The sequence below is a fragment of the Pygocentrus nattereri genome, chromosome 17, assembly GCF_015220715.1.
Source record: "Pygocentrus nattereri isolate fPygNat1 chromosome 17, fPygNat1.pri, whole genome shotgun sequence".
Lineage (NCBI taxonomy): Eukaryota > Metazoa > Chordata > Actinopteri > Characiformes > Serrasalmidae > Pygocentrus > Pygocentrus nattereri.
The window spans coordinates 12,697,285-12,709,372 of NC_051227.1; the positions used below are offsets into that span (position 1 = coordinate 12,697,285).

Here is a 12,088-nt window from a genome sequence, read left to right on the forward strand (position 1 = left end):
TGGAAACACCATGTACTTCCACTAACTGGCCACTTTATTAGAAACACCTTTCTTCCACTCTTATTCAGTCAAATGAACCAATTAAATGTACCTAGTGACATATTTTATTCTTGATAAATTAAAAATTATACATAAATGCAGACTTTCTCAGCTGATTAACTCTTTCATTTCTTCTGCAGTGTGCTTGACTAGACTGAGTGGTTTGCAGGCTGAGAGGACTCTGGCCTGGTCTACAGCGAACAGAGAGATGTTGCTGGTTATGATGTGATATCTGCTAAAGCATTGCATTTTTACAGGGAAATGTGACTTACGACTTAAATCAGTGATCATTTCCAGCATGATTAAAATATGACATATAAACCAAGCGGGAATGACAAATAGGCAAAGTTCCTCTACTAGTGGGCTACCATTGATGCACTGTGATATGGCTACACTGGACTCAGTCCTATGGAAAATAAGACCGAGAGGTTTTCCTCTTCAGTAATGTCACACTGTAGCTAAAGCTGATAAATTTGAGTTAGATGAGATATTCAGCTCACTGTTCCTTGCTCAGTGGACAAGAGAGCGAGCAACCAAAACTGGCAGCCCACTAGTAAAATGACTCTGTTTTTTGATAATAAATAAAGTATGTTGCTTGGCTCATACAATGTAATAGAATGGCATTGGACATGTATACCATACTGGGGCCTATGTGTCTGAGCAGTCTGGGTTCCTTTAACGATGTAACAAAGTGTTGTATAACACTTAATGTGATCAGCATGAAACTCTAAAAGTGTGTTTTTCCCCCCAGAAGAAAGGAAAAAAAAGAAAACAGAATCTGAGTTACAGCTGGAGACCCTGGAGTTGCCAAACAGAATGTGTGCTCATAATTCTTTTTAAATCGATGCTTTCTATTTAAATTCGCTGGGCGGCATCGTCGATCACAGAGTTCATGCAGCATCTCTGCAATCTTAATAAGCTTCACAAGCCTGCCAGACTGGTAGACTGAGAGACGGTCACCATGGCAACCTGGTGATGCAAAAACAGCACAGAGTGCAGCAAGTCTAGCAGACAGGTGGCATCATACTTTATAACAATATACAGCACCCGTTATATTTTATAATAATGCGCAGCTCACAGCATACTTTACAATGATATACGTACCTTGGCCACTTTATCGGAAACACCCACCTTCTACTTCCACTAACTGGCCACTTTATTGGAAACACATTGTACTTCCACTAATTGGCCACTTTATTAGAAACACCTACCTTCTACTTCCACTAATTGGTCACTTTATTAGAAACACCCACCTTCTACTTCCACTAACTGGCCACTTTATTAGAAACACCCACCTTCTACTTCCACTAACTGGCCACTTTATTGGAAACACATTGTACTTCCACTAATTGGCCACTTTATTAGAAACACCTACCTTCTACTTCCACTAATTGGACACTTTCACAGAAACACCTACCCTGTGTTTTCTGTTACTGGCCACTTTATTTGAAACGTCTAACTTGTTCTTCCACACACAGCACACAAGAGAGGAATCATTCTCTATTACAAAGTTCTTTTTTTCTAAGATGTCTCATTTGCCTGATAATCTAATCTCCCTGCAGTGTAATGGCTGTGTAGGCCTGAAGTTGAGGTTATCTGCTCCAAATCCTCTCTCTGAAGTATTGACACTCTCTCTCTGTCTCTCTCTCTGTCTCTCTCTCTCTCTCTCTCTCTCTCTCTCTCTCTCTCTCTCTCTCTCTCTCTCTCTCTCTCTCTCTCTCTCTCTCTCTCTCTCTCTCTCTCTCTCTCTCTCTCTCTCTCTCTCGCCAAGCTGAAATAATAATCCACAGCATCTCCTCGTGTTCAGACCTGCGAGGCTGTCTGGCAGTTAGCTAACTCGCTAATTAGCAGCCTGCATGTCTCTGTGGTTATTTTAGCTTGGCTCAGGCTAATTTTACATTCTAATTGGTCCAGTCACAGCGGTGCTGAGCATGTGCGCATCAGGCTATTAGCTGTGTATGAGTTGTGCTGCGGTTTTCTGATTTCTGTGGAGCTGAACTGCAGAGAGTGTTTGTTTATTCAGTTCAGCTCTATAAATCACAGTCTGCCTCCTTGCGTGTCAGTGAGGCGTGTTTTTATATCACTGTCTCAGTAGTTCATCAGATCTTAAAAGAACTCAAGGAACATACAACTTGGTGGATATTCTTAATTTCGCTTTAGAGAATTACTGTAGAGTTACATTCGATATGCTGACTGTCCTAAACAGTGTAAACTGAGAGGTTCAGAGCGGTTTGCTGTGAAATGATTCAGATGTGCTGATAGGAACCAGGCGTCGCCATGACTACAACACAGATATAGACGTTTTATTTACCATCCAGAACCACCAGAGAACCTACACAAGTCTTCTGAGCTTATATGGAATGTTGATTATGGAAAATAGTGGAAAATCTGGAATAATCTGTTTTCTTTGGGGACTAATTTGCCACACAGCGCCCTGCATGTCTCCCTCCACCATGAATGGAGTTGAAGTTCTCTAAACTATCATAAAACAGCGTCTCAGTCATCAGGCAGTGAATTCAGAACCATTTCATGTAGGAACTTTCTGTGAGGAGCTTTTAGAGGGGGACGTCTGGTTCCTATCACCACCACTGTGAACAGTTCTGACTCAGTAAGTTTCTCTGTAACACAGCATTTCACACCAAACCGCTCTGAATCACCTTCAGAAGAAATTGCATAGTTATGCAGTGAATAACATTTATATATAATTTACATTCTATATCGGTAAGTTTGAGTGTGCACTTGTGACTAGTTCTTGTTTATCTTGATCAAAAAGGACAAAACCTGTGGTAAAACTATTTCACTGCTTGTTTTGGAGAACTACAACACTATGAGTCAGAAATAATTACTGTGAAATTCCAGCATGATTTTGTTAATCACTGACAATTAGTGCAACCTGTGAGAGTGAAATGTAATAAATTAATAACTGTGAGCTGCTGATCAGTTTTACAGTATTAAACATAGTGACTAAAGTCTGCCCTCCTCTCTCTCTCTCTCTCTCTCTCTCTCTCTCTCTCTCTCTCTCTCTCTCTCTCTCTCTCTCTCTCTCTCTCTCTCTCTCTCTCTCTCTCTCCCTCTCTCTCTCTCTCTCTCCCTCTCTCTCTCTCCCTCTCTCTCTCTCCCTCTCTCTCTCTCCCTCTCTCCCTCTCTCCCTCTCTCCCTCTCTCCCTCTCCCTCTCGACACCCACCCCCCACCCCCCCATAGGTGAGTGTTATTCTCACTCTGATGGTGCCGTACACAGAGATCGACGCTGATGCTCCACTGATGGAGATGTTCTCTCTGCACGGCTTTCAGGCAGCCAAATACATCGTGGCCATCGGCTCCATCGCTGGACTGACTGTCAGCCTGCTGGGGTCACTCTTCCCCATGCCCAGGGTCATCTACGCCATGGCTGGAGACGGCCTGCTATTCAGGTAAACACAGCTCTCAGAGATCAACAGTAAAGGGCCTGAAGGCCTTTTAGTTTCTCATCCTCAGAACTGCATATGATTATAGAACATCTTTATCCTAAAGTCTTTATTATGCCCTTTATTCATATGTAACCTTCATTATCACACTATTATGTGCTCAAGCTGACAAGAACTTTTAATTCCAAACAGTATGAATATCTGCCCATTCAGCTACAGCAGTTTAGTCCCACCATTTAGCTACGGCCTTTTAGCTCCACCATTCAGCTACAGTAGTTTAGCTCCACCATTCAGCTACAGCAGTTTAGCTCCACCCATTCAGCTACAGCAGTTTAGCTCCACCCATTCAGCTACAGCAGTTTAGCTCCACCCATTCAGCTACAGCAGTTTAGCTCCACCATTCAGCTACAGCAGTTTAGCCCCACCATTCAGCTGCAGCAGTTTAGCCCCACCATTCAGCTGCAGCAGTTTAGCCCCACCCATTCAGCTACAGCAGTTTAATGATTTTAAGTAATTGTCAGAAATGAATTAAAATAAGCAAAAATGTTTTCATGCAAATTTTCATTTAATGCAAAAAGTTCAAACTTTTGCATTCTATCCTGAATTGGTCGTAAAGCTAGCTAGTTTAATAAGTACTGTAGATTAAGTTATAGTAAGTTTTAAAGGAATTTAATCTGTAATTTACTAAAATGTCAGCACTTCAGGTTTGCTATTAAACTTATTTATCTATTGCACTTTAAGCACCACATTTACTGCAAGTAAAGTTTTTCCATTCATCAGAATAAAGGTTTTCTTTAATAAACAGCTTTTTATTTCACACTGTATCAAACCTGGGAGAACGGCATTGCAGTAATGCCTTCACATGACTGTTCCTGAACTGACAGACTTCACATGACTGTTCCTGAACTGACAGACTTCACGTGACTGTTCCTGAACTGACAGACTTCACGTGACTGTTCCTGAACTGACAGACTTCACGTGACTGTCCCTGAACTGACAGACTTCACGTGACTGTCCCTGAACTGACAGACTTCACGTGACTGTTCCTGAACTGACAGACTTCACGTGACTGTTCCTGAACTGACAGACTTCACGTGACTGTTCCTGAACTGAAAGACTTCACGTGACTGTTCCTGAACTGAAAGACTTCACGTGACTGTCCCTGAACTGACAGACTTCACGTGACTGTCCCTGAACTGACAGACTTCACGTGACTGTTCCTGAACTGACAAACTTCACGTGACTCTTCCTGAACTGACAAACTTCACGTGACTCTTCCTGAACTGACAAACTTCACATGACTGCTCTAGAAATGACAGACTTCACATGACTGTTCCTAAACTGACAGACTTCACATGACTGTTCCTGAACTGGCAGACTTCACATGACTGCTCAGGAACTGACAGACTTCACATTACTGTTCCTGAACTGACAGACTTCACGTGACTGTTCCTGAACTGACAGACTTCACGTGACTGTTCCTGATCTGACAGACTTCACGTGACTCTTCCTGAACTGACAGACTTCACGTGACTCTTCCTGAACTGACAGACTTCACGTGACTCTTCCTGAACTGACAGACTTCATGTGACTCTTCCTGAACTGAAAGACTTCACGTGACTCTTCCTGAACTGAAAGACTTCACGTGACTCTTCCTGAACTGACAGACTTCACGTGTCAGCTACAGCAGTTTAGCTCCACCATTCAGCTACAGCAGTTTAGCTCCACCCATTCAGCTACAGCAGTTTAGCTCCACCATTCAGCTACAGCAGTTTAGCTCCACCATTCAGCTACAGCAGTTTAGCTCCACCATTCAGCTACAGCAGTTTAGCTCCACCCATTCAGCTACAGCAGTTTAGCTCCACCATTCAGCTACAGCAGTTTAGCTCCACCCATTCAGCTACAGCAGTTTAGCTCCACCATTCAGCTACAGCAGTTTAGCCCCACCATTCAGCTGCAGCAGTTTAGCCCCACCCATTCAGCTACAGCAGTTTAATGATTTTAAGTAATTGTCAGAAATGAATTAAAATAAGCAAAAATGTTTTCATGCAAATTTTCATTTAATGCAAAAAGTTCAAACTTTTGCATTCTATCCTGAATTGGTCGTAAAGCTAGCTAGTTTAATAAGTACTGTAGATTAAGTTATAGTAAGTTTTAAAGGAATTTAATCTGTAATTTACTAAAATGTCAGCACTTCAGGTTTGCTATTAAACTTATTTATCTATTGCACTTTAAGCACCACATTTACTGCAAGTAAAGTTTTTCCATTCATCAGAATAAAGGTTTTCTTTAATAAACAGCTTTTTATTTCACACTGTATCAAACCTGGGAGAACGGCATTGCAGTAATGCCTTCACATGACTGTTCCTGAACTGACAGACTTCACATGACTGTTCCTGAACTGGCAGACTTCACATGACTGTTCCTGAACTGACAGACTTCACGTGACTCTTCCTGAACTGAAAGACTTCACGTGACTCTTCCTGAACTGACAGACTTCACGTGACTGCTCTAGAACTGACAGACTTCACGTGACTGTTCCTAAACTGACAGACTTCACGTGACTGTTCCTGAACTGGCAGACTTCACGTGACTGTTCCTGAACTGACAGACTTCACGTGACTGTTCCTGAACTGACAGACTTCACGTGACTGTTCCTGAACTGACAGACTTCACGTGACTGTTCCTGAACTGACAGACTTCACATGACTGTTCCTGAACTGACAGACTTCACGTGACTGTTCCTGAACTGACAGACTTCACGTGACTCTTCCTGAACTGACAGACTTCACGTGACTCTTCCTGAACTGAAAGACTTCACGTGACTCTTCCTGAACTGAAAGACTTCACGTGACTCTTCCTGAACTGAAAGACTTCACGTGACTCTTCCTGAACTGACAGACTTCACGTGACTCTTCCTGAACTGACAGACTTCACGTGACTGCTCTAGAACTGACAGACTTCACGTGACTGTTCCTAAACTGACAGACTTCACGTGACTGTTCCTGAACTGGCAGACTTCACGTGACTGTTCTTGAACTGGCAGACTTCACATGACTGCTCTAGAACTGACAGACTTCACATGACTGCTCTAGAACTGACAGACTTCACATGACTGCTCTAGAACTGACAGACTTCACATGACTGTTCCTGAACTGACAGACTTCACGTGACTGCTCTAGAACTGACAGACTTCACGTGACTGTTCCTAAACTGACAGACTTCACGTGACTGTTCCTGAACTGGCAGACTTCACGTGACTGTTCTTGAACTGGCAGACTTCACATGACTGCTCTAGAACTGACAGACTTCACATGACTGCTCTAGAACTGACAGACTTCACATGACTGCTCTAGAACTGACAGACTTCACATGACTGTTCCTGAACTGACAGACTTCACATGACTTTTCCTGAACTGACAGACTTCACATGACTGTTCCTGAACTGACAGACTTCACGTGACTGTTCCTGAACTGACAGACTTCACGTGACTGTTCCTGAACTGACAGACTTTCATGTGACTGTTCCTGAACTGACAAACTTCACGTGACTCTTCCTAAACTGACAGACTTCACGTGACTGTTCCTGATCTGACAGACTTCACGTGACTGTTCCTGAACTGACAGACTTCACATGACTGTTCCTGAACTGACAGACTTCACGTGACTGTTCCTGAACTGAAAGACTTCACGTGACTGTTCCTGAACTGAAAGACTTCACGTGACTGTTCCTGAACTGAAAGACTTCACGTGACTGTTCCTGAACTGAAAGACTTCACGTGACTGTTCCTGAACTGGCAGACTTCACGTGACTGTTCCTGAACTGGCAGACTTCACGTGACTGTTCCTGAACTGGCAGACAAATGTATATTTGGAAACAACAGGTTTGCAATTGAATTCGTTTTTGCCTTTTTTTTCTTAATGAATAAATAATTAGATAATTATTTATTCAATAGATATAGAGACAATACCCTCCTCAGATGTGGTTCCTATCAACTTTGTAAGTTTCTCTAGAGCAGAGCATTTTACAACAAACCACTATGATCCACTCTGTTTACTCTTAAGTAACTCACTTATGCACACATTTTTAAACGTGTGTTGGAATTGCCTTTTGAGTCAAGCATGAGTCCGATTTGTGAGTCAACATGTGACTGAAGTCTGAGTCACTGACTCAAGTCCCCTTCTCTGGTTTTCTCTGTAAAACAAATGCATAATTCAGTTATGATGGCAATATTATTGGTCCTTTCTGGTTGAGACCATAGTTACCCAAAGCGATAGTAGGCCGCTGCTCATTTTCAGATGTGTGTGTTGTTCTGCAGGTTCTTGGCCCATGTGAGCGCTTACACGGAGACTCCAGTCGTGGCCTGCATTGTGTCTGGGTTTCTTGCTGCCCTGCTGGCTTTGTTGGTCAGTCTGCGTGACCTGATCGAGATGATGTCCATCGGCACCCTGCTGGCCTACACTTTAGTGTCAGTGTGCGTGCTGCTGCTTCGCTACCAACCTGAGAGTGACATCCACGGCTTCGTTAACTTCCTGTCTGAGGAGAATGCCAAGAGGAAGGGGGAGGGGGTGCTGGCCGAATGCGAGAAGGATGCATGTTCTCCAGTTAGCGAAGGTGAAGAGTATGGAGGTCCGCCGACTAATACCTGTGGGGCCAAGAATCTGCCATCGTTGGGCGACAACGAAATGCTGATTGGCAAGTCGGATAAATCCAGCTACACAGCCACCCATCCAAACTACGGTACAGTGGACATGTCCTCGGGCATCGAGTCGGACGAGACAGAAAGTGTCTACCTTCAGAAGCTAAAGAAGCTAATGGGGCCTCGCTATTACACTATGCGAATCCGCTTAGGTTTGCCAAGTAAAATGGACCGACCGACGCCATCTACTGGCCGAACAGTCACCCGCTGCGTTCTCCTCCTCTTCATCCTCATCTTTGGCTTCTGTTCACTCATCATATTTGGTGCGAGCTGCATTGCAGAGCGTCGCTGGTGGGCCATAGTGCTGCTAGTGTTGTTAGTGCTGGTCATCACATTGCTAGTCTTCATCATTATCCAGCAGCCTGAGAACCCCAAGCGTCTGCCCTACATGGCGCCCTGTGTGCCCTTCGTCCCAGCATCCGCTATGCTGGTCAACGTGTATCTTATGCTTAAGCTGTCCAGCATCACCTGGATCCGCTTTGCCGTCTGGTGTTTTGTGGGTGAGCAGCAATTTTTATTCATTTGCATTTGCTCAACTAGAGCTCCCTGCAAATTCATATTGGATTAAAATCGCTCCATAATTATTACTGTCAGAGTGTAAAACTACACACACTGCAGATTCATCGCTCAATCGCTCCACAATTATTAAATCTGCTTACGTCTGCAGGTTTGTTGATCTACTTCGGCTACGGCATGTGGAACAGCACCCTGGAGATCACTGCCTTGGAGGAGGAAGTCCATGCTAGCACGTACCAGCGTTACGACATGGGGGTAGACGACAACTTCGCTGTGGATGATGACCTTTACCCCTCAGGCGGAGGCTGGAGACCCCAGAGCCAGGGGGCCAAGCACCAGTCGCCCCGGGAGAACAGGGACCCCAAGGAGGCTCCGACGGACGGCCTGGACAGTCTAGAGAACCACAGGACCTCCTCATCCCACAGCAGAGCCAAAAGCAAAGCCGGTAAATCTGTCCCAGGCTTCGAGGCGCTGGTGGTGGACGACGACTTGGACGACCCACTGGAATGAGAATGTAATGCTGAGTGTGTCCACAGAACCTGCAGAAACCCTTGGGCTAGATGGTTACCTCTCCACAGCCAATTCTCACTTTTATTTCACTTCTGTTTTTCATTTATATATTTATTTATTTATTTGCTGTTGTTCTTCACTGTCTGGGATCACAAGCTTCTCCTTCAACTATACCTGCATATTCTTTGCTCATTCTGAGATTCTTATCACATAATGTGTACTTACTCCAAAGATGGAGATGCTCTTCACTTTCCTTTACGTTCTACATTTGCCTCTCCTTACAACTGCCACCCGACTCTCGTTTGATACCATCAGATTCACTGAGCACGTAAACATTCCCAGTTATTGCAGTAATATTCATCATATGTTGAAGCTTTTGAAGATGCACTTCCCTGTTAACTATCACAGTCTCACAGCTTTTCCGGAAACGAGCCACTGATGGCCTGCAGGAAGCTGTCAGGCAGTGAAGGTTAGAGCATTTTCCTGCTGTTAGGTCGGAATGTACCACTGCATGAACAGTTGCCAGATTTTGCTACTAGGGTCCAACTGTCCTGTCTTCTTTTGTCTTTTTAAAGCGGCAGCGCGTCCCAAATGTGGTTGATCAGCCAAGATATATTTGGTATCTGAAGGTGTTTCTTTAGTTTTAGCCCTGGAGCCATAAGGCTAATGTTGCCAACAAGCAATGGAAGGTAAAAATCCAAAAATTTGTATCTTTGCCTGAATTTAGTCCACATTTATATGGACTAAGAGTGTCAGAAATCTATTTTTGATGTTACTTAACAACTCAACATAATAACTGAGGCATGTTATTTGGTGCACAGCTTCTATTACTTGTTAGTGACATTAGTATCTTATCTGATCAACTGAGTTTGCCAAACTGCCCTTTTAAGAAGGCGAAAACAGATGTTATAGCCATAAAATGCTCCGCCCCCTCGCTGAGCCGATTTTGTGCTGCTGACTGTTTTCCACAAAAGCCTGAGTGCGAACTGCAAGACTGTCTTCACATCATCCGAAGTCATCCTCCACTTCCGCTCCGACGTCTAGCCCAAGAGGTGGCCACAAGTAGTGATCGGACTTTGCTTGCGATAGTGCCTTCATCCGTCAGTGTGCGCTTTATCTCTGATCATCACAACGCTCATGCTTGTCTGGTCTACTTACATCTGTGTCTTTCTTTTTCTTTGTCTTTTCTTTTTTGTGAAGTAAACGGCATGATACCAGCTCTCTTGCGTTTTAGGTGAAGGTTTTGTTTGTTTCTTTTCATCTTTTGTGCCTGTTAGTGAGTCCATCGCCATTTCCACCACTCGCTCTCCACTCCATCCTTGCAAGCAGGCAGCTCTGTGTACATAGCATGTGAACTACAGTATGGTTTGTGTCTCTTGGCTGTTCGGGGTCCCCGTCAGAAAGACCGGAAGACATGTAGGAGAGAGATTTGCATGTAATTCGGGGAGCTCTGTGTCAAAGCTTGTAGTGAAAGTCCTTTCTGAGCGGCATTCCAGGCTCATATCAGCCGAAACTCGGCCCTGGGTTCATTGTAAAAGAATAGTTTGGTAAAAAAATCTTAACCTTTACAGAAAGTGTACACTGCAAAAATTGTCTTAGTGAGTGTAAACATCTTAAATGTAGTCAATAAATCTAATATTTCTCATTATGAGGCTGCTGTAAGAATACTGTGAGATTATTGAACTTATTTCTAGACATTTTTACTTGTTTTTAAGCAGTTTTATCTTATAAAAGTGTCTGATTTCATTGGCAGATCATGTTCCTTGTTTTAATCATTTTTTTAAATGAGCAAAATTATCTTCATTATTTCTCAAAACAAGTGAACTAATCTGCCAATGGAATCAGACACTTTCACCAGATAAAATCACTTAAACTAGTAAAATGTACAGGAACATGTGGAATAACCTTATAATATTCTTACAGCAGCCTCATAATGAGGAATATTAGATTTATTGACTACATTTAAGATGTTTTTACTTGTTATAACATTATTTTTTTTCAGTCAAGACATGTTTGGTGAAGTTCTTCACTGTTGCATTGAAGGCTAATGTAGCTAAAACACACCCAAACAATATCTTCTCAAGTGAAATGATCTTAGTTCTAGTTGGTTTATCTCATATTCCTTGTTTTGATATGGTTGTGCATTTATTATAAGATCTAGACACAATGTACTTGTTTTAGGTCATTTTTTCCAAGTAAAATTGTCACTATAGTGTCAGATAGTTTTTCTGGTTTCTTACAACAAGAAAAATGATCTGCCAATAATTAATTAGTCATAATTTTACTTAATAAATTCACTCAAAACAAGTAAAAAATACCTGGGAATAAGTTAAATAATCTTAAGTTAAGATTATAACAATCTCAGCAGCAGAAACATCTGATTTATTGACGATTTAAGATTATTTTACTTGATAAGATACAGTTTTTTACCGTCCAATGGAAGGATAGACAAATTAGCATCGTGCCAACTGCAGGCCTAAGTCACCACTAGCTTATATTTTTATAAATGTGTGTCGCACAAAGTCAGAAACCACGTAATCTAGTCTGTTGGGGGTTATTTAACTACAGTTTATCATTATTGATCACTTAGCAGTGCTAATCGGTGAGATATATGCCTCCATTGCCTGCTAACTAAGTTAGCCTCACCAGCTACATTAGCCTCATAGCTCCAGTGCTAAAACTAAGGAAGCAACCAATCATGTCTCAACTGATTGATTACATTTGGGGTAAAAGGGGGCGAAACTGTGCAGATTTGTTTTCTTACCAACACCACCACCTTAGCAGGCCTTAAATATAAAAAAATAAATAAATAAAATACTAATGAATGCACAGAACTCACCTGCCATGTCACCTGAAACCCTTTAAGTACCTTTGGTAGATCTGAAGACTCAATCTCTTAACCCCTTACACTCTAGATG

The 12,088-nt window shown here is 42.7% G+C and overlaps 1 protein-coding gene across 3 annotated transcripts in view; it reads left to right on the forward strand.

Moving 5' to 3' along the window:
- slc7a14a (solute carrier family 7 member 14a) overlaps positions 1-10,389 on the forward strand; it is an 80,595-nt gene extending 70,206 nt beyond the window's left edge. For 2 of the 3 annotated variants that reach the window (XM_017722319.2, XM_017722320.2), the window contains 3 exons: positions 3,242-3,450; positions 7,764-8,644; positions 8,812-9,170. In XM_017722319.2, coding sequence (XP_017577808.1) covers positions 3,242-3,450; positions 7,764-8,644; positions 8,812-9,170 — 1,449 coding nt within the window. Of the gene's footprint in view, positions 1-3,241; positions 3,451-7,763; positions 8,645-8,811 lie in introns of all 3 variants that reach the window. The other variant, XM_037546641.1, reaches the window with a different exon arrangement.
- Positions 10,390-12,088: the final 1,699 nt, after the last annotated feature.